The sequence below is a fragment of the Geotrypetes seraphini genome, chromosome 1 (assembly GCF_902459505.1).
Source record: "Geotrypetes seraphini chromosome 1, aGeoSer1.1, whole genome shotgun sequence".
NCBI lineage: Eukaryota > Metazoa > Chordata > Amphibia > Gymnophiona > Dermophiidae > Geotrypetes > Geotrypetes seraphini.
The window spans coordinates 449,068,644-449,090,493 of NC_047084.1; the positions used below are offsets into that span (position 1 = coordinate 449,068,644).

General features: G+C 45.9%; 1 protein-coding gene and 1 non-coding gene across 2 annotated transcripts in view; both read right to left on the bottom strand.

The window, feature by feature from the left end:
- Positions 1 to 2,022: 2,022 nt before the first annotated feature.
- The window catches only part of SSR4 (signal sequence receptor subunit 4), a 34,390-nt gene continuing 14,562 nt past the window's right edge, over positions 2,023 to 21,850 (bottom strand). The window contains exons 2-6 of the mRNA XM_033920815.1: positions 15,413 to 15,531; positions 14,581 to 14,655; positions 6,493 to 6,582; positions 3,054 to 3,119; positions 2,023 to 2,242 (exon numbers count right to left, since the gene is read on the bottom strand). Coding sequence (XP_033776706.1) covers positions 2,138 to 2,242; positions 3,054 to 3,119; positions 6,493 to 6,582; positions 14,581 to 14,655; positions 15,413 to 15,531 — 455 coding nt within the window. The 3' untranslated portion in view covers positions 2,023 to 2,137. The remainder of the gene's footprint in view (positions 2,243 to 3,053; positions 3,120 to 6,492; positions 6,583 to 14,580; positions 14,656 to 15,412; positions 15,532 to 21,850) is intronic.
- Positions 15,219 to 15,358, bottom strand: LOC117352837. Its single transcript, XR_004537889.1, has one exon. It is a non-coding gene; the product is annotated as a small nucleolar RNA SNORA42/SNORA80 family (small nucleolar RNA).

The following is a 21,850-nucleotide window of genomic DNA, read 5'->3' on the forward strand; positions in this document are numbered from 1 at the left end:
CAGCTTCTTCAGAATCTGGTCCTTTTTCTTTGACCCTGTCGTCTGGAAAGTTGGCAGTCTTACCTCGATTGATATTAAACGCCAAAATGACCTCTGGCAAAAAGGACAGGATCATATGCAAGGAAACTCCCACCTCTGTGATCTTTAGGAAGTTCCTAGTTCTGCAGAAGAAAACTAGAAATGCTCATCATACTCCAAAGTAAAGAAGTGGTGTGCAAACTTTCAGCATGTAGATTTTGAGACCGAAGATGCAGCTAGGTCTGGCAGGTTTCAAACAGTGTCAACTCCTGAAATTGTTGACCATGTCCATGATCTGATTTTGGCAGATCAGCAAATATCAGCTAAAACAATTGTCGAGACACTACAGATATCCAGGAAACGTGATGGATTTATAATCCACGAGCATTTGGGTATGCAGAAGCTGTCAGCCAAGTGGGTACTCAAATATTTGAATGCTGATGAGAAACGATGTTGAGTGGCACTTCCAAGTTGATTTTACAGTATTTTCAGCGAGCTGGTGCCAACTTTTGGAACAACTAATTACGGTTGATGAAATACGGTTACACTACCATGATCCTGAGACGTGGTTAGGCTGAGAACTTTTCAGCACCCCCTTGTATGGCTAATGAGGAAATGGTCTTAACTCTGTGTTAAAAAGTCATGTTTTATTTGTGGTTTTATTTGGCTAATTATTTTTTTAAAAAACATTTAAGTTTGACCTATGCTCACAGCCTGACTCCCTCCTGGCCTCGCGTCTAAAAAAGATGATACTATAGAAGCTAAACAGGACACAGGAATAAATTAAGTTAGTCACTCAGAAGACCTATCCTGGTTGGGAGTGGAGGGGACTCTCTATCCAAGACATTTGCTTTCATGTCTCATGAGTTGAGGAGAGGGGACCTACATCTACACAAACCAATTGGTAACTCTAGCTGCATGATTGTTAGATTCTGGAAACTATTAGCCAACACATCCTAGCAGTTTGATTCTGGAAGACAAGATGGCAAGCTGCTGCTTTCCTCCTACCGGGCAATTCTTCCTTCTCCGTGGAACATGCTAGCACTGCTGCATTCCACATCTTCAAATAAACACTTGCTACCTCCCTCCCAGAAGCTTGACCCATACTACTGCTTCTTACTTAAGCAACACATGCTGATAGCTGGACTATATCCTTAACAGACTAATCAGGAATAACGGGACCGAAGTATCAGACTGGCCATCGCTCACTTTTTTTTTCAAAGGCACTGTATATAACATGAGTTTATAATGAATATTAACACCCTCCTCCTCCCCGGCTTATATTTGAGTCAACCTTTTTTCCTCATTTTTAGGGCAAAAAAGGGTACCTCGACATATTCAGATTGTCTTATATTCGACTATATATGGTAATTTATGGAAAATGAACTGGAGATCTCAAATTAGAAGTATATTTGCATCCTGCCCTTGTGGCCTGTGACCTTACTACAGATCTTAATTCAATTGCACACTTATTCATAAGACACACGCACAAAAAAAACCCCCCACCTTTAGAATAAAATAAGGTAACGAAGCAGCAGAGCTCAACTATCTATGAATATTTGACAGGGTGGATTTGATTTAAATCAAAATCAATTTAATCCATGATTTAAATCACTAGTCAGAAAAACTTGATTTAAATCATGCCTGTGACATTATGAATTGATGAATGGAATTCATTTACCAAAAAATTTACATTACATGACTATACAGCCTTTGTTACATAATTAAAAATTAATCCTTATTTTAGGATGAATAACTTTTAGATTACGTGTCTTAAATAGAAAAAACTATCTTGATTTTTCCTAAAAAAAAAAAAATCAATTTATCTCCACCCTTGTATTTGATTGTATTTTGTCGCAGTGTCTGCATCAAAATCCAAAAATGACAATAGAAAGTGACTTCATTGGAAAAATAAAAATTGAGGATGCTTGAGTTTCCAAGGCAACAGTCTTACTAAGATGAGGGTTTGTGCTTTAATCCTGAGCAAGAATTACAGACAGAGAAGCAATTATAGAAAAACCTTTATTGTGGGGACACAAACTCAAAACCTTGGAAAACAGTCTATTTTTTTTTTTACACCATGTTCATGAAATTACCAAGGCCCTGCTCCCATGGCTATTCATGCTTGAATGCTGCTTTTGGCGCTGAAGGCAGTGTAGTAGACAAGGATCCCAATGAGTGCTGCCAACACCTCTGTGGACACCCAGGGTCCATTCCAAGCTCCCTGCACAGATCAGAATGAAGTTAACACACAAATATAAACAGATTACTTTGTTTTCTTGAGATACCTCTGGCAGCCCCAGCTACTTGTTTTTTGATAGATCCTATACTTATTCATTAGAACCCTTAAAGGACAATCTGCTGTTGAATTTGTTCTCTGTCTTTCTCCTCCATTCTGCTAATTCCCTAGCCTCTGCAATTGTTTCCTTGAGTATGGATGTGTGTCCCCCCATGACTAATGCTGGCTATATCTACTGGAAGCAATTCAAGAAAGAATGCTATCAACCAACCACTGCAAAGAGACCTGTCCGTCCCACATACCACTCCTACTTTCTGATATTCACACAAGTGGCCCCTTAATTTGTGATGAAACTGATGGCAGACCTCAACAGAAGAGAAGAGAAGAGAAGCTTGTATTAACAACATTAGCAATCTATCAATGATTCTAGAGGGTAGTGTGATCACACAGTACCTAGTGTGAAAGATGCCATTTAGATAGATCTACCTTCAGAGGCTCTCTGCTAAGTCTTGAATCAGAACCCTGCCTCTTTCTGGAAATTAAAAGCCAATCCCGTAGAAACAGCAAAGCAGTGCAAATCCCACAATCATTAAAATTATAAGAACTATTGAGCATCCATCAACAGTACAAAACAAAAAAGTACTCCCTCCCTACATATACTCTCATCTGACTTGTAGTTCCACTCATATGCTATAACTGGTCTAATCCCCAGAAGTGGCTCTAGTTGGAATGAGCTGTGAAAATGCTATCTGTACTAAACCCTATATCAGATGAGACCTGTCCTCAGTGGACTCACCCTGTGGTCCACACTGACTGTGAAAAGAGGCTTTATCGCGGACACATCCTCATTATTCCTCTGGGCCTGGATAAGAGAGAAAAAGTCACTCAAGATGCAGCACTATGTTTTATGAAGATATTAAATATGGTCTATTCCTGAAAGTAAGTATGATGCTCTATAGCTGTAAAATAGAGAGCTTGCACAGAAATGGGATTAGCAGAGATCCCCTCCAAGTTGTGGGGATGGAAGTAGCTCCTACGGGGGTTCCCAAGGGAGTGTACTTTCCCAGGATCATCCAAGTACTGCCTCCTCCCTTGGATTACAGTGGAGCCGCACATGCTCTCTGCCCTTAAGAGGCAAATGTCTTCAAATTCACAGGCAATAGTTCAGACATGATGTTAGCAGCTGACCCGGAAGCATGTATGAACTGCTATCCATGGATTGCCAAGGCGCATAGAGCCTGGGCCAATCAGGCCTTAGATTAAGTGGGGATGGGCGGACTCGCTATGCCTAAGGCCTGATTGGTCCAGGCTTCTAGAGCCTGGGCCAATCAGGCCTTAAGCTTCGCGGGATGGGCCGGGCCCGCCTCATTTCAACGAGGCGGGCCTGCCAGCTGGACGGGCAAGACCTGTCTGGCCAACAAGTAAAGGTTAGTTTGGTGGGGGAGAGGTTTGGGGGCTGTTAGCGCGGGGTGGAGGTGCGGAGGGAGGGCGTCTTCTGGAAGGAGGGATTGGGCACCCTCCTGCTGGTGATCGGTAGTGTCAGGGGGGGGGGCATCTTTCGTTAGTGTCGGGGGGCATCTTTCAGCAGGAAGGTTTGGGCACCCTCCTGCCGGCAATCAGACAGGCAGCCGCTATACTTATTGCGGCAGAGAGATCCCTTGCCGTGATAAGTATAGCGGCCGCGTCTACTTACAATGTAGACCAGTATTTTGTTGGCCTACATTGTAAGCGTCTCTTCCTCTACTAGGGAGACGCGTAGGGCCGCCTAAGGCCCTTAGGCGAGCTTAGGCGTCTTGCGGGCCTCCCTAGGCTCCCGGAGGCGCCTTCAATATAGGCGGCCTGCCTGGGGAGCATTTTTTTAAAAAACATGCATCCCGATTGGCTGATTAGACAGCTGTAGAACGCCTACAGCTGCCTACAATTGGGACGCACTTTGTAGAATCAGGGCCACAGTATATATATTTTTTTAATAATTATATTTATAAATGTGATTTATGTTTTCATTTTAAAAAAATGTTTATGTTTGTAGACTCGAGGCAGGCCTTACGGCCGAAACACGTACCTGTTGAGTCTTAACTACAATAAAGATATTGAGCACCACAAAGACTAGGGGACACTCAAAGTTACTGGGAAATACTTTTAAAACCAATAGGAGGAAATTTTTTTTCACTCAGAGAATAGTTAAGCTCTAGAATGCTTTGTAAGAGGTTGTGGGATAAGAGCAGATAGCATAGCTAGTTTTAAGAAAGGTTTGGACAAATTCCTGGAGGAAAAGTCCATAGTCTGTTATTAAGACATGGGGAAGCCACTGCTTGTCCTGGATCAGTCAAAAAATACTGAAGGGGTAACAAACTCAACTGCTATGTTGTTACTGTTGAGTGACTAAAGAAAATTGCTTAGACTTTAAGAAAGTCACTTCATAAAGAATAATCATGGGTTTTGATTCAATATTTGTGAATTTACATATCTAGTGAAACTCTGCTCAGAGACATGAAGGCATTATGTTCCACCTCACCACCCAATCATTGCAGTGTTTGATGTAAATTCACTCCAGGTATAGGTTCTCATAAACTGTTATGTTGCTAGCTACTATGGATATGCTTAGCCTTTTATCAAAGCTCTGAGATGTGAAAAATATTTGAACTTAACTTAAAGAAGTAGCTGGTTCCGACGTGCCACGTTTCGGTCCTGTGTCAGGGAACCAACAACTTAATGCAGTTATAACTGGAGGTGAAAGCTCACTAAGTATAGAAAGCGGTTTAAACTTGCTGTCCAAAACTCGTTTCTTCTTGATGTTCAAAACCCTGGATCAGTAGCATGGAATGTTGCTACTCTTAGGGTTTTGGCCAGATACTAGATTCCTGGATTAGCCACCGTGAAAACGGGCTACTGGGCTTGATGGACCATTGATCTGACTCAGTAAGACTATTCTTATATTCTCTGTTTTCTTTGTGTCTCTACTGTGGTAAGGTAGGATTTCCTGTTTTGGTGCAGAATTTTTGTTCCTAACAGCCAATCTACGTTTGTTCTGTCCATTTCAGTGAAACAGGTCCATGGGTACAATGAACCTGCCAATGGTTCTGAGCAGTATTACTTTAGCATGGGATGCACTACAACAGGCTCACTGGAGGAGAGTCCATCATAAATTCAGAATCCATGCTGCATCAAGAAGGGCTTTCAACATGTGCTTGTACTATCAGGTTCAGCTCAACCTCCCTTGTGTAATATTGTACTGTCTTTAGTGGCCAAGCACAACCAAAGCCATAGCCAGAATACACAGTTCTGTTTTAGCCAGAACCTGATTTGAAACCAAAAACTTGGCCCTGGCCCCAGCCCTCCACTATCACACGACCCCTCCCCCAGAACTAGCCTCCCACTCCCAAGACAAAACCCAGCCTGACCACCAGTTCCACCTGCCTCCCCCCGGCCTACCTTTTAAAGGCCCTGGTGGTCTAGTGGCTTCTTTGGGCAAGTGTTGTACCTGCTCAGTATTCAAAATGGTGGAAGGTCACAGCTGCCATTTTCAAATTAGGAATACATAAGTAGGAACAAGTCAAAGCAAATGAGTACAAAGACCCCAATATGTACACTTTGGAAGAAAGACGGGAGAGGGGAGATATGATGATGTTGTTTAAATACCCATATGACAAATGCTCATAAGGGGAGTCTCTCAGTTGAAAGGAAGCTCTGGAACAAGAAGGCATAGGATGAAGTGAAAGAGAATAGACTCAGAAATAACCTGAGGAAATACTTCTTCATGGAAAGGGCAGTGCATTCATAGAACAGCTTCCTGGTGGAGATGAAGCTTGGGACAAGTAAATAGGATCTCTAAGGAAGTGAGTGGGCAGATTGGCATAGATGGCAGACAGAACAGATGGCAAGGGGGTGCAGACTGGATAGGTTATGTGGTCTCTCTCTACCTGTCTTTGTTTTCTTTCTCTTTTTTAAGTCTCCTGCTCTTGCCATTTTCAACTGTAAAATGGCTACCGTGAGGCTGCTGCGAAGTCAAAGCCTGCCACTTTGAATATGGAATCATCAGGGACAGGAGCAACACGGAATGACGCCACTAGACCACCAGGGCCTTAAAAGGTAGGCCCAGGGAGGGGGTAGAAGGGGACAGTCTAGTGGCAATGACAGCAATAGTGGGGGCAGGCTATGCTTTCAGTTCCAATTGAAAAGGCTTATGCATTTTAGGTCGGAACCCAAACCTGAATTTTGGTCAGCCTCTGACTTACCTTTCTTAGCAGGCTGTAAGACTCCTCATCAAAGAATTTGACCTCATATGTCCCTGATCGAGCATGCTTGTGCTCCATACTCCAGGAAACCTAGTAAAAAGAGAAAAAGTAGCTTTAGAATTTTGTTTCTCAACCTCCAGTTCATTCCCTCTTTCTTCTACTTGTCCCCCAACCCTGAAATTCCTTCTCTCTCTGAAACATGCAATTCATCCATATCCAAGAACTGGCTAAAAGACAGATTTCTTTACAAATGTATGCTACCAGTCTTCAGAAAACCCAGAGATTTTTCATGAAATTCTGAAATAAGATCTGCACTTACTTAACATATGTGTAAGATATATAAGGTTCACAATCTGTCATCTCTGGTCACCTCTAGTGCAGCAGCAGAAAATATCTAAGATCAGAAAATAGTATGAAATTGAATCTAGACTAGAGGGTAAGATGTCAATTATGCATGTTAGGATTGGTGCTAAACTTTGGAATGCCCTGCCTGGTATTCTGCAATTTTGTGCTGGGAGGATTAATTTCAAGAAAAATGTTGAAAACGCAACTATTTGTTAATACCTTTCTCTGGTAATCCCTCATGGTTGTTACTGCTTTTCTGGAATTTTATGATACAGTTCTCAAGAATCATCTGAAAATGAATTTGACTACCAATGTCTTCCTGTTTTAATCTTGTTGAAATTTGACCTGCTAATGTCTGTTCATGCTTTCCTGGAATTTTGTCATAGTGTGGGGAGGATGAAGTTCAAGAACTTGTTAAAAATGTGTCTGACAATTTTGCCTTCCTGTGTTACTTACACCTGTTGTTTGTTTTTTATTGATTGTATGGAGCTCAAGATAATGTGTATGCAATATGCGGCATATATAAATAAAATCGGATGTATGTATGTTCCAGCATAACTCTGAAATGCATGGAGAGATTTCAACCAAACTTGATTTTCATATCGCTTACTATCTGGGAAAAAATAGTGGGGGTGGGAAGGGGATGGCATGTAAAAATTATCGAAAAAAGATTAGTGTCTAATCCATAGTTTGCAGGGTCTCTCAGATGAATAGTGACACTCCCACCTGAAACGAATGGAGAAATTTCAAACAAACTTTGTATATATATGACTTACTATCTGGGAAAAAAATACTGTGGGGGTGGGAAGGGGGTGACATATAAAAATAATCAAAAAAGATATTAGTGTCTAATCCATAGCTTTCAGGGTTGCCGAGATGAATAGCGACTTTCCTTTTTCTATCTAATAGAAGACTGGGCTAAATAAATACCCAGGCAACGCCGGGTGATCAGCTAGTTTTTAAATAAATAAAATACTCTCAGCACTATATAAGAGAGACTGTATATTTAAAGCATGTACTGCATTCCCTGACCCCCTTAATCTACTCACAGGACAATTAGCAGGCCTTGCAGAGTAGGTTAGGACACAAACTGGAATGGCTTATGGGCTACCACAAGGCTTCCCTCCAACGTCAATTCTGACGTCAGAGGAAAGGTTCAGGGTTAGCTACGCAACCTGTGAGTCGCTGCTTGCTTCCCTGCACGGAGTGCTGCTGAGGGAGGAGGGAGCCAGTCCAGCTCCTACAAAGTAACAGGGTCAGGGGGGGGCAGTGGGTAGGCAGATCTCCAGCAGCGGCAGCCAGGCCACATACCCCCAACAAGCGGCCTGCTTATACCCAAGGGTAAGCGTACCACATGTTGAGAAACACTGGTATGGAGACTTTCTGCCACTGGAGAGGAATGTGGGAGGGGGAAAAATCATGATAGATTTATAGTTTGGTTGAGATGGAAATCCGTAACAACTTTTGGAAGGAATATTGGGTGGGCTTGCAACTGCACTTGGTTTGGAAAGAACTGGAGGCAAGGATAATACATTACCAATGCTTGGAGTTCACTAACTCTCCTTGCTGACGTTAGTGGTCAGGAAGGCTGTTTTCCACATAAGGAACGGTAGTGTGGTAGTTCCTAGAGGTTCAAAGGGGGCCCTCGTATATTGAGATCCTATGATGGAGGAGGGTCCCATTAAGAACACCTAAGATTAGCGAAACCTCTCATGAAGCGAGAGACCAGAGAGTGGTGTGAAACTGGTTTTCCGTCTACTAAATTAATAGCCGATATTGCTGACAAATCTAATCTTCCAGAGTTTATCTTGAGGCCCAAATATGGTAAGTAAAGGAGATAGATTAAGATATAATCTATGGGGCAATTGAAGAATCTTCCTTCTGAGTAGCAGCCCATATTGAGAATCACTTCTATTTAAACTGATAAGATTTTCTAGTAGAGGGATGTCTGGCTGTGAGGACCATTTTCACAGATTGTGAGAATATAGTGAGGATCAAACTTTCAATTTCCATGCAGTCAGACTCAGGCTGTGTAGATTGGGATGAAACAATTGAACGTTTTGTATGAGAAAGGAAGGATGGTCTCCCAGAGGGATTGGAGGAGCATCCAGGAGGTCCAGAAGGGATGGATACCAGATCTGTCTGGACCAATGAGGAGCAATTAGAATGAGGTGGGCGTTGTCTCTGTTGGCTTTCCAAAGAACACTGGAGATTAGTGGAACTGGTGGAAAGTATAGAGAAGATTTTGTCCCTATGAAAAGGAGAAAGCATCCTGTGCTAAGGCCTGCGGATCTGGACGTAGGGAGCAGAACATTGTGCACTGGGCATTGTCTTGTGAAGCAAAGAGGTCTACCAGTGGGGTTTCCCATTTCTTGAATATTTCTTGCAGGATGACAGGGGTTCAGATTCCACTTGTGAGAGGAGAGTCCGCTATTACATTTTTTTTGCCCAGTATGTACACTGCTTACAGTTCTACATGAAGTGCGATAGCTAGGGTTCAAAGATGATAGGCCTCTCTGCAGAGTGAAGAGATCTGAATCTCTCTGTTTGTTCAAGTAGAACATTGCCATTTGGTTTATATAAGGAGACGTTTGTTGCAAATCCATGGTCTGAATGCTTGAAGAGCATATTAGACTGGTTGAAGTTCTAAGTAACTGATGTGGAGACTTAGTTCCTTTGCTGTCCATAAGTCTTGGGTTTTGAGGTAGTTGAAATGTGCTCCCCACCCTTTGTTTGAAGCATCTGTTGTAATAGTAAGGAGAGGCCGTGGAGGCTGCAATGGATAACCCTCTTGGAGGGAAGTGGAATGGATCCACCATAGGAGCGAAGTCTTGATTGTTTCTGGAATTGTGAAATGACCGAGTTCGTTGTGAGATAGATGATAGGAGCCTATGGGAGACTTTTACAGGTTGTGAGACCTATTCCTATATTTTGCTGAAGTTGTTAGTCACGGGTTTGTGCAAACTGGTTTCAGTTCAGATGTGAGATGCTAATGTGTGGCATGCGAGTGTGTAGATTTCTTGCTGTGAAGAGTTTCTCAAGGACACTAACCAGTGCTGGAAAAGACAATGAACAGTGCTGACAGGAAAATGCAAGTCAGCAAAAAACACTCCATCCAGGAACCTAAGAACTGATAACGTGATGCTGTACCCAGGTGAAGAATGGAAACTTCAAGAAGAAGAAAGTTCTAGATGCTATGCCTGTCCAGGGCCCCCCAGGGAAGAATGGAGGCATGGACTAGGAGAGGGAGTTAGATATGCATTTGGTTTATCCAGTAGGGTGGTACATTAATAGCCAGGGGAAGGTCTTACTAGAAAGAGATACTTTTTGTATAAAAACCCCTATGCTCTGGCCGTCTTTTTAGAGAGATTACGCCATGCTTACAGAAAGATGCTGGCACTGTTGGTATTAGGTATTTTCTCTCCATTGTATATATCCAAACTGATTTATTTCTGATTTGACAAATGCTGTTATAATACTAATTACTAGAAGAATAAAAAGTTATCTGTTTTGGAATATACAATGTATATTTTTGTTTTTTATTTTTATATTTGGGTTTTTTCTCTCCATCACGTCGGACACTCCCAATGAAGAAAAGTTAGCAGCCTTTCACTTCAGTTGTTTCCAATGCAACTTGAGATGCCATTGCAGGGGCCACATGTGGAACAAGGGAAGGCGATGCCTAATAGGCGTAAAATGCTGCATGCTGAAAGGCAAGAGGTTTATCAGATACCTTTGAATGTTGTGGTAACTGCTGTAGATCATGGCCAGGCACCTTTTGTACCTAGAAGCAGTGGATACTGATTAAGGCTTTGCCAGTTAGCAAGCTGAAGGACCTGTAGTGTTTGATGCACTGGGAGTGCAACAATCTCTTTTGACGAAGTCAGGCAGGATTGACGAATTGCTTGAAAATCTTTTTTCTTCCTGTGGGTGAAGCATCTTGGTGAGGAGTGTGGACACCTTTTGTAGGAATTTCAGATAGGAATATTCCTCTGTTCTGGTTGTAGAGGTGGGTTTACTTGGGAAGAAGGATAAAGGTTTGATGTGCGAGTATTCTCAGGGTCAGATCAGTCCTCTGGAAAGTTTGCAACCTGTGCTAGAAATGAGCAGATAGACATACAGGGACCCCAATTTAGGTTCTGTGAAGATTCTGTAGGAGGTTGTTCAATGCACATAGGACATTGTTGGACCTCAACCAGGGTTGACGGGAAGGTAGGAGGTCTTTGCAACACTGCAGCAGGAATCCCCCCGCACTAACAAAAATCAGCAGGAGGAATACGCATTCCCTCCTACAATTCTACCCCTTGCATGAGAAAAAAAAATGGCAGGAGGGATGCCCACTACCTTTTGCCACCAAAGAGCCCCCCGCGCCTCCCCAAACATTCCCTACCCTCTCCCCTTCCCCAAAAAGTCAGGAGGTATAAGCATCCTTTAAACCTAGCCAATCGTTTTTCTGAATCATGCGAAAAAGATTTCCCATGGAAATCAATCTGAACTTTTCTTTGACCAAAAATCTGTTCAGGGCCCTCAGGTCTAAGATGGGATGAAATCCACCCCCTTCCCCATTTTCTTGGGCACAAGGAAGCAGTTAGAATAGAATCTCTTCCCTTGTTCTTCTGATGAAACCCATTCCAATGCATGGGCCTTATAAGGAGAGATCTCCTTATTTTTATTTTATATTCCGCATATCCTACAATTCTATGTGGATTACAAATTATTCAGGTACTCAAGCATTTTTCCCTAACTGTCCCGGTGGGCTCCCACTCTATCTAATGTACCTGGGGCAATGGGGATTAAGTAACTTGCCCAGGGTCACAAGCAGTGAGGGACTCAAACCCACAACCTCAGGGTGCCAAGGCTGTAGCTCTAACCACTGCACCACGTACTTCCCTGAGCTGAGGAATGTCAGAGGGTAGCTTGGAGGTTGTGTTGCCATTCGAGTGTATAACCAGCCCAGACTATTTTCAGAAGCCACTGGGTCTAAGGTTACAAGAGACCACTTCTCCAGGAAAAAAATGTAGACTCCCTTCCAACAGGTCATCTGAGACTTATCACAGCTGTGCTCTTTTGGAGCCAGTTAAAAGCCCAATTCTGGCTTTGAGTAGGAAGCATACTGGTTTCTGGGCCCACTGCTGTACTGGGTCTCAGCCTTTTGCTGAGGGTGAGAAAAAAATAATAAACCTATGCCTTCAAGAGTATTAGGAACTTCTGCATCCTCAAAAAAAAACAAACAACAAACCCCCAAAAAACCCAACCTCCATGATGTGAAGGATACAGGAAAAGACAAGGCAAGGACTTGATGGTATCAGCACATTTCTTGATTAGGTCCAAGAGCTTTTCCAACTTGTCCCCCAAAACTGGTGAATGTCCTTTGCCATGGAGACAATCTCTCCTGAACTGCAAGTTCAAGGTCAGAAACATGCAGCCATGAGAGCACCAGAAAGATACAGGAGCAGAATTAAGTGTCCCTAGCCAGGTATTTTCTGCATTCCTGCTTACTGGATATCTGGTGAAACTCTATGGCCTGCTCTGGTAGAAAAGTGTCCTCAGAGACACACACACTGGTTGCCAAGGACTTACAAGTAGAGACTTGTGTAAAGCTGGAAGGTCTGGATTTGGGAAATAAACATCAAGGCCCAATATGTCTTCCTCCCAAAGGAGTCTAGAGTCCCGAGCTTCTCTACCAGGGAGAACCAAGACATGAGTCCAGGAACTCTCAGCCCTGTTGGGAGTGGATCTGATTACTATGCAGTGGGTCAATTGAGCCTTCTTAAATTTGAAAACCTTTTGGACCCTGTATGTGGAGTATGCCTTCTTAGGTACTCCCAGTTTCTCATCTGTGCATCTCACAGGACACTGTGAACAGGCAGTCACAGTCTCCTGCGGAGGAGGATCACAGGCCATGACAGTTAAAAATTCAGCTCTGGGCTCATCCTCTACATTCAACTGAAATATAATGGCGGCCCCACCATTTCCCTGAGAAAGCCAAAGAAAGCTCCTCCAGAAGGGACTTTTTTCTCTGCTGTGAAGGGGCGGGATCCGAGGGTATGCTCAAGACCCTCTCCTCAGGTCTCAAGTGCCTTTTCAGAAGTCCAGGATTAGTCCATGTCAGACTCAGCAAAACAGTCATCATAAATCATCGGAGTCTGCACTTTGCCTCTACTGGAAGCAGATCCAGGCCTTGATAAGACGCCAGTGTGCAAAATGTCCCCAACACTCCAGGGCAATTTTGTTCCCTGATGTAGATAGGGTCATTGCATTGGTTGGTGCCAACACCAAGGGTTGGCATCAGCAACCATCCAACAGACAGAGCACCATCAATGCCTTTGTACTGTATTCTACAAGGAGGCACCCCAGCTCCTCCTGGAGCATGGCTCAGATCCTCTCCTTGAGATAGGCATCAGAAAAGACTGGGATGATGCTGGTGTGGAGGCAGCCTTAAAATGCACCAGTATTGAATCAGAAATGGGATCTGGGCCACTGGAGACTAGCATGCAAGTACTGCATTCACAGAGGGGGAGCACACCTCCTAATGCTGCCAATATCCTAGAGCCCATGGCACTGTGCCTTAAGAAGGATTGATGCCGATGCTTCTTGGCCTTCACTCAATGCATGGCATCATGGTCTCTTGATGCCAACAAAAATAATGTTGAATCCATACGTGTTCTCGGCATCAGGCCCAATGTAGAGCAGTCTCGAGGTCTACCGCCGGTGCTTAATGGTTGAGGCAAATGGAGATCACAATACCAGTGCACTCCCAGCCACTGATGAGGCTCTACTGGCCATGGAGACTAATGAGTTTCTCCTGTTGTGCCTACCTTACCTTCTGTGAAAATGCAGTAAAAGGACAAACTGAAAGAACAGTCAGAGGCATAATTATCAGGCACTAGACACCCTAAACACTAATTGTGGAGGGGTCCATACTAGAAATTGCCCTCTAGTACTAGGCATATTTTTGAAGCCACTGGAGATCTTCTGGGGCCATTGGAGGAAAAATAACCAGGGCAAAAAAATGAAATGGCAGAATGGTGAAGAGAAAAAAAAATTGCCTCACAAAAAACTCCTGGCCGGTGCACAGGCCTAAATGTGCCTCAAATCTGTGAAAATAAAGGAAACCTAAACTGCTGCAAAACACTATGAAAAACAACCCAGACAGGGAAATGGAAATAAAGAGATAAGTTAGGGGAAAAAAATAGTACCTGCTCATGAGGAAGGCACTCAAAATCAATGATAAAAACACCCAGAAACCAGTAGGCTCCCTAGTCAAAGCCAGGAATGGGCTTTTCATTGGCTCTAAGACAGCTCAGAGAATCACAACCTCTATGCTCCACAGAAAAAGACCGCTGGTCTTATACACTCATAGTGGGCGGGAAAGCACTTGTGCATGTGGGGTGGGATGCTGCCAAAAGCTTCTTAAAGCAATAGAACACAGAGTAGCAGCCAAACTGGGGCTCAATCCAATGACATCATCCATGAGAGAAACAATGCCTCAGAGAAGGAAACATCACCTCCCTTCTACTTATAAAAAAGTCACCAATTAAAAATGTACAGAAGCAGAACCTGTTCTGCCCACATCAATGAGCCAGGCCCATGGATGCATCCAACCTGTCAATGGTTCTGGGCAGGATGTTGCTGTAGCATGGGGTACACTATGGCAGATCATGGGTGAAAACCTACCATGAATCCAAAAACCATGCTGTTAAAGACAGAGGTTAACAAGGGTGTTTTTGGGTTTGTTTTTACCTGATATCGGCCGACATCCTGTCCTCGTGTAACAGGAAACTGCTTGCCATTAACATCTGCATATAGTGCCACATTCTGTAGAAGCAAAAGGAAAGAGGACTGTAGATAGACATACTGCAGAATATACTGTAGTAACCTGATCTTTCCATTGTAGCCACTGTACGCTTCCTGTGGGCATGCACAGCTCTCATTTTTCAGAATTTAAGGGCCAATGTGAATTCAGCTGCATCCATATTTCTATTTAATAAACATTTCAAAATATTAATTTGTCTTACAATGTATTGTGTTCTATTTGTAAACACAATTCAGTTTGAAACCACAAAACAGGTCATGCTGCAGCATCTTTAACTTGCAACAAACCACTCTGACCGGTTATCAAGGAGAAGAAACATTCCTACTTAAAACAGCTCGGAAAGGTAAAGACCTCTTCCAATTTAGCTCATGAAGAGGGAGAAAAGCAACACGTGAATGCATGAAGCTCAAAATTATATCATTTAACCAAGAGATATACTTGCTAATCCTACTGGTAGAAAAGCACGGATATTTTTCAGTTTTGTATATACATTATATTATGTTTTAGATTTCTTGTGCTGTACTTTTCCAAAATCCCAGAATGGTAAGGTTAATGCTTTGGAAATGGTTGTACTACCCACTTCAGTGAACTAAGCCCATGGGTACACTGGACTTGTCAATGGTTCGGGGCAGGATGTTACTATAGCATGGGGTACACTATGGCAGGATCATGAGTAAGAATCTACCATAAATCCAGAGACCATGCATTGCCAGGCACCTGATGAGAAATGGGATGGTTAACAGGGCTTTTAGGTCACACCTGTGCTCCATTACTGCAGGTCAGTGAGATTTCCACGATGAATACAGTTTCCGAGGAAATGACTGCATCAGAAGTGGTATAATAAGAGGGGTTGATTGCAGGCTCTGTACAGGTTTCCGCTGTTTGGGAAAAATTATAGAAAATTACTAGCAGTGAAGTTTAGGCCTGGACTTCCTGCCAACTGAACAACCATGGTATCATATGCCCCGTGAAGCCAGTGTCTTCTCTCCAGAGATGCACATATATTGTAATTTTTGGTCCATAAGACGCACCCTAAATTTAGAGGAGGAAAACAAGAAAAAAACCCATTCTGAACCAAATCCTCCCTGCTAGGCTCTGTACCCAACCCCACACTCAATACCAAGCTGTGAACCCCGTCCCTCCTCCCTGCCAGGCTCTGTACCCTGTCCCCCCTACCTGCCAGGCTCTGTACCCTGTCCCCCCTCTGGTGGTCTAGTGGTAAGCCAGGGCAGGGCACAGGGCAGGAAGAGACAGGGCAAAGTGCAGGCGGGTAGGGACAGGACACAGGGCAGGCAGGCCTAGTGGCTGGCAGGCAGGGCTAGTAGTTGGCAAGCAGGGCACAGGGCAGGCAGGGCTAGTAGCTGGCAGGCAGGTAGGGACAGGACACAAGGCAGGCTGGCCTAGTGGCTGGCATGCTGGTAAGGACAGAGCAGGCAGGGACAGGGCACAGGACTGCCAGGCAGGTAGGGACAGGGCAGACAAGGCACAAGGAAGGAAGGCCTAGTGGCTGGCATGCAGGTAGAGACAGGGCAGGCAGGGACAGGGCACAAGGAAGGCCGGCCTAGTGGCAACCAGGCAGGGGCAGCCCCCATATCTTTTTTAAATCCCAGCAGGACCCTCTGTACCTTTTTGTACTCCCCTCTATACTCCTCCTCCCCCCCCCCCCCCGAGTACTATTTTACTTTTTTTAAATCCCGGCAGCTCCCCCCGGTACCTTTTTCTACTCCCCTCACGTGCCTGCCTGGTCCCATGCTGCTGTGTGAATGGCTGCTGTGTGAATGGCTGTCAGCAGTTTGCAAGAACCAATGGCAACCATTAACGCAGCAGTGCGGGACCAGGCAGGCATGTGAGAAGCTCACGCCTGCCTTGTTCGCTGCTTTGCCTCTCGGTGCAGTAGCCGTCCAGCGGGGGAAGCGCCAGGAGTCCAAAAAGGTCGCTACCGCAGCCGTCCAACAAGAGAAGCGCTGGGAGTAGAAAAAGGTACCAAAGGGGGGGAGGGGTTGTGGTATTCGTTCCATAAGACGCACCCTTATTTCCACTCACTTTTTTTTTTTTTTTTGGGGGGGGGGAAGTGTGTCTTATGGAGCGAAAAATACGGTACATAAAAGTGTTTTTGTGGTCAAGTGATGTGCCTCAAATATCTGGCACCAGGTTGCTGCCAGAAGGCATATAGGGTAGCAAAAGCATGACAAATATAATGCTAACAACTCTCTGGTATATATAATGGGATGAGACAGATATCTTGTTTCCCCCAAAATAAGACAGTGTCATATTAATTTGGGGTTAAAAAAAAAATGCATTAGGGCTTATTTTCGGGGGATGCCTTATTTTTTTTCATATACAACAATCATCTCTCCTTTCCTCTCCTCCACCCCAATTCTTCCTCTTTCCTTTCTCCCCCCCATGTGCACCATTTTTCCTCCTCTCACCCATCCCCATGTGCATCTTTCTATCCCTCCCTCCCATCCCCCTGTGCAGAACCCCACCAACCTTCCCACTGTGAGACTGACATACCTCCGCTCCGAGGCCTTCAAAAACAGCAGCGGCAGCGCTCTGAACGGGCTTCTTCACAGCCTTCCCCACCAGGGCTTTCCTTCTGCTTCATCACCGATATCATTAGTGATGCAGCAGAAGGAAGGCCCCAACGGGGAAGGCCACATAGCAGCCTGTTCAGAGCGCTGTCGCCACCGCCGCTTTAGGAGGCCTTGGAGCCGAGGTATGTCAGGTCTCACCAGGGTGGAGGTTGCTGAATTGACGAGTCCAATTTTTTCAGTAAATCCTAAAGCACTAGTGTCAGGGATGGAATCGTGGAGTGTCAGGACATTCAGGAAGGGGGGCTTTGGGGGGGGTCAATCTTAACAAGGGCTTATTTTGGGGGTAGAGCTTATATTAGGAGCATCTTTAAAAATCATGCTAGGGCTTATTTTCAGGATAGGTCTTATTTTCAGAGAAACAGGGTATTTTTTAATTTACTTATTAATTTTCAAACTTAAGTATTACACTCTTCACCCCCCTGGTATACAAATTAAATTCCAATAAAATATGAATCTTTAACATTCATTAATTAAAGAAATTAACTAACTATTTATGCTCAAGTCCTCAAAACGAGTCCAAGATCGAATAAGCAAGTAAAAGAAATATATATTAAAGAATGCTATTGGCTATAGAACTGAGAGCAAGGTTCCATATTTAAACCTAAATCTATAGGGCTCAAGATTTTTCTACATCCAGACGAGATAACGCCAAGAAAGTTGTCAACTGATTTGGTTAAAAACCCCCAACATATTTAACAGTAAGGTAACACACAATACACTTACAAGGATGTCTCAAATAAAATGTAGCTCCCAAAGTAATAACCCCAAGTTTCAAAAGAAGAAATTCACAACGACACTTCTGTGTCATTCATGAAAGGTCAGGAAACATCTGTATTTTATGACCTAAAAATTCTATCTATTTTTAAAGAAATTTTTTAACAACCATGATTTATCTATCGAAAGAGCTACTGTTATAATCAATGTAGCAGGCACTGCTGCTTCTTTATCTGACATCTCTAATAGTTCAGAAACATTCATTGGTTCTTGAGCTGGAGACTCTTTTTGTTGTTGAGTTGAATTTCTATCAGGCAAGTAATGGAGGTAACGTTTCTCCTGAAACCTCAAAGATTTCTAATAAATGTCTCTTAAGCATTTCCCTAGGGGTTACTATCGCATGTCTAGGGAAATTAATCAACCTTAAATTATTACTTTGAGAGTTGTTCTCAAGCATCTCAATTTTTCTTCTCAAATTACCGTATTTTCTCGCATATAACGCGCGCGTTATACGTGGTTTTTACGTACCGCGCACACCCTTGCGCGTTATACGCGTGAGCGCGTTGTACAAAATTTTTTTTACATAGTTCCCCCCCCACGTCTGATTCACACCCCCCTCGCAGGACCGCTCGCACCCCCACCCAGAAGGACCGCTCGCACGCACTCCCACCCGCACCCACACCCCCACCCTGAAGGACCGCTCGCACCCCCACAGCCTCCCGACCCCCCCCCCATCATGTAGAAGCTCCTACCGGTGTCCTGCTGCTTCCTCTTGGCGGTCCCGACACGATCGGGGCAAGAGGGAGCTCAAGTCCTCTTGCCCCAGCCAACCGTGGCACCCCCGACACGATCGGGGCAAGAGGGAGTTCAAGCCCTCTTGCCCCCCTGACTCCCCGACACGATCGGGGCAAAAGGGAGCCCATGCCCTCTTTCCCCGCCGACTCCCCAACTCCCCGACAATATCGGGCCAGGGGGGAGCCCAAGCCCTCCTGGCCCTGGCGACCCCCCCCCCCCCCCGCTAGTTGTTCGGGCCAGGAGGGAGCCCAAACCCTCCTGGCCACGGTGACCCCCCTACCCCCACCCCGCACTACATTACGGGCAGGAGGGATCCCAGGCCCTCCTGCCCTCGACGCAAACCCCCCTCCCTCCAACGACCGCCCCCCCCAAGAACCTCCGACCGCCCCCCCAGCCGACCCGCGCCCCCCCTGGTCGACCCCCACGACACCCCCACCCCCCTTCCCCGTACCTTTGTATAGTTGGCCGGACAGACGGGAGCCAAACCCGCCTGTCCGGCAGGCAGCCAACGACGGAATGAGGGCGGATTGGCCCATCCGTCCCAAAGCTCCACCTACTGGTGGGGCCTAAGGCGCCTGGGCCAATCAGAATAGGCCCGGGAGCCTTAGGTCCCACCTGGGGGCGGGGCCTGAGGCACATGGGCTCAACCCGACCATGTGCCCAAGGCCCCGCCCCCAGGAGGGACCTAAGGCTCCCGGGCCTATTCTGATTGGCCCAGGAGCCTTAGGCCCCACCAGTAGGCGGAGCTTTGGGACGGATGGGCCAATTCGGCCTCATTCCGTCGTTGGCTGCCTGCCGGACAGGCGGGTTTGGCTCCCGTCTGTCCGGCCAACTATACAAAGGTACGGGGAAGGGGGTGGGGGGGTCGGCCAGGGGGGTCGCGGGTCGGCTGGGGGGGGCGGTCGTTGGGGGGAGGGGGGTTTGCGTCGAGGGCAGGAGGGCCTGGGATCCCTCCTGCCCGTAATGTAGTGCGGGGTGGGGGTAGGGGGTCGCCGTGGCCAGGAGGGTTTGGGCTCCCTCCTGGCCCGATATTGTCGGGGAGTTGGGGAGTCGGCGGGGCAAGAGGGCTTGGGCTCCCTTTTGCCCCGATCGTGTCAGGGGGGCAAGAGGGCTTGAGCTCCCTCTTGCCCCGATCGTGTCAGGGGTGCCGCGGTTGGCTGGGGCAAGAGGGCTTGAGCTCCCTCTTGCCCCGATCGTGTCGGGGGTGCCGCGGTTGGCTGGGGCAAGAGGGCTTGAGCTCCCTCTTGCACCGATCGTGTCAGGGGTGCCGCGGTTGGCTGGGGCAAGAGGGCTTGAGCTCTCTCTTGCCCCGATCGTGTCGGGGGTGCCGCGGTTGGCTGGGGCAAGAGGGCTTGAGCTCCCTCTTGCCCCGATCGTGTCGGTGAGTCGGGACCGCTAAGAGGAAGCAGCAGGACACCGGTAGGAGCTTCTACATGATGGGGGGTCGGGAGGCTGTGGGGGTGCTAGCGGTCCTTCAGGGTGGGGGTGCGAGTGGGAGTGCGTGCGATCGGTCCTTCGGGGTGGGGGTGCGGGCGAGCGGTCCTGGGGGGGGTGAATCGGACGTCGGGGGGGGGACATCAGGCTTTCAGGGTGGGGACAGGACTTCAAGGGGGAGAGGAGAGTCAGGCGGGCGAAAGGAGAGTCGGGGTGGCCAGAGGAGAGTCAGGCGGCGACGGGAGAGTCAGGCAGCATGCGCGGTATACGGGTGTGCGCGGTATATAAAAATTTCTGTACATAAATTTGTGTTTTTTGCGCGCTATACCCGTGTGCGCGTTTTACACGGGTGCGCGTTATCTATGTGAAAATACGGTAATGTTATCTTTTATTAAAGTCTCTTGCAGTTGTTTAGATGCTGTCATTTCCTGTTCAAGTTTCTGGATAGAAGATTTAGAGACAGTCATCTCACTTTTTAAATCTTTTAGCTCTTTAGTAGGAAACAGGGTATGTTACAGTGGGTGATGAGAAGTACAGTTGACATGCAGGGGAGAGCAACAAATGTGTTACACGTTATCCTTGCAACTGCAGTTTGCAAATGCCTCCAGAGTTGGAAAGAACAGTCAAAACAGGTAACAAGCTTAAACATCATTTTCTAGGGGACAGGGGAATCAGCAAAGGAGACTTATGGTTTACCTCTTCCTCCCCTGCCACACAAAAACATCTGTAAATATTGAAGAATGAGAACATCAAATCCTAGAGTATTGGGTTTGTTTTTTCATAAACCTTTATATACTCTCTTCTTGAGAATCTCAACTAAGATGGATTACCTAGCAATGCACAATGACAACAAAAATTGAAAATACAATCAATTAAAAAGATGGAAATAAATACTGCTTCAAACCTCTTTTGAAAGACAGAACATAAGAACATAAGCAATGCCTCCGCTGGGTCAGACCTGAGGTCCATCGTGCCCAGCAGTCCGCTCACGCGGCGGCCCAACAGGTCCAGACGTGTGTAGTAATACTCTATCTATACCCCTCTATCCCCTTTTCCAGCAGGAAATTGTCCAATCCTTTCTTGAACCCCAGTACCGTACTCTGCTCTATTACGCCCTCTGGAAGCGCATTCCAGGTGTCCACCACACGTTGGGTAAAGAAGAACTTCCTAGCATTCGTTTTAAATCTGTCCCCTTTCAACTTCTCTGAATGCCCTCTTGTTCTTTTATTTTTCGAAAGTTTGAAGAATCTGTCCCTCTCTACTCTCTCTTCATGATCTTGCCTCTAAGTCTCCTCTTCTCCAGGGAAAAGAGTCCAATCTCTCAGCGTATGAAAGGTTTTCCAAACCTTTTATCAGACGTGTCGCTCTCCTCTGAACTCTCTCATAAGAACATAAGCGTTGCCTCTGCCGGGTCAGACCAGGGGTCCATCGTGCCCGGCAGTCCGCTCCCGCGGCGGCCCCCCAGGTCCATGACCTGAAAGTGTTCCCTACCTAACCTGAAATATCCATACCCTATTCGCTCAATGTCCTGTACGGTAAACCTCTATCTGTACCCTGTTATCGCCTTCGCTTCCAGGAAGTCATCCAGTCCCTTTTTGAACCCCAGAATTGTACTCTGTCTTATTACCTCTCCGGGAAGCGCGTTCCAGGTGTCCACCAC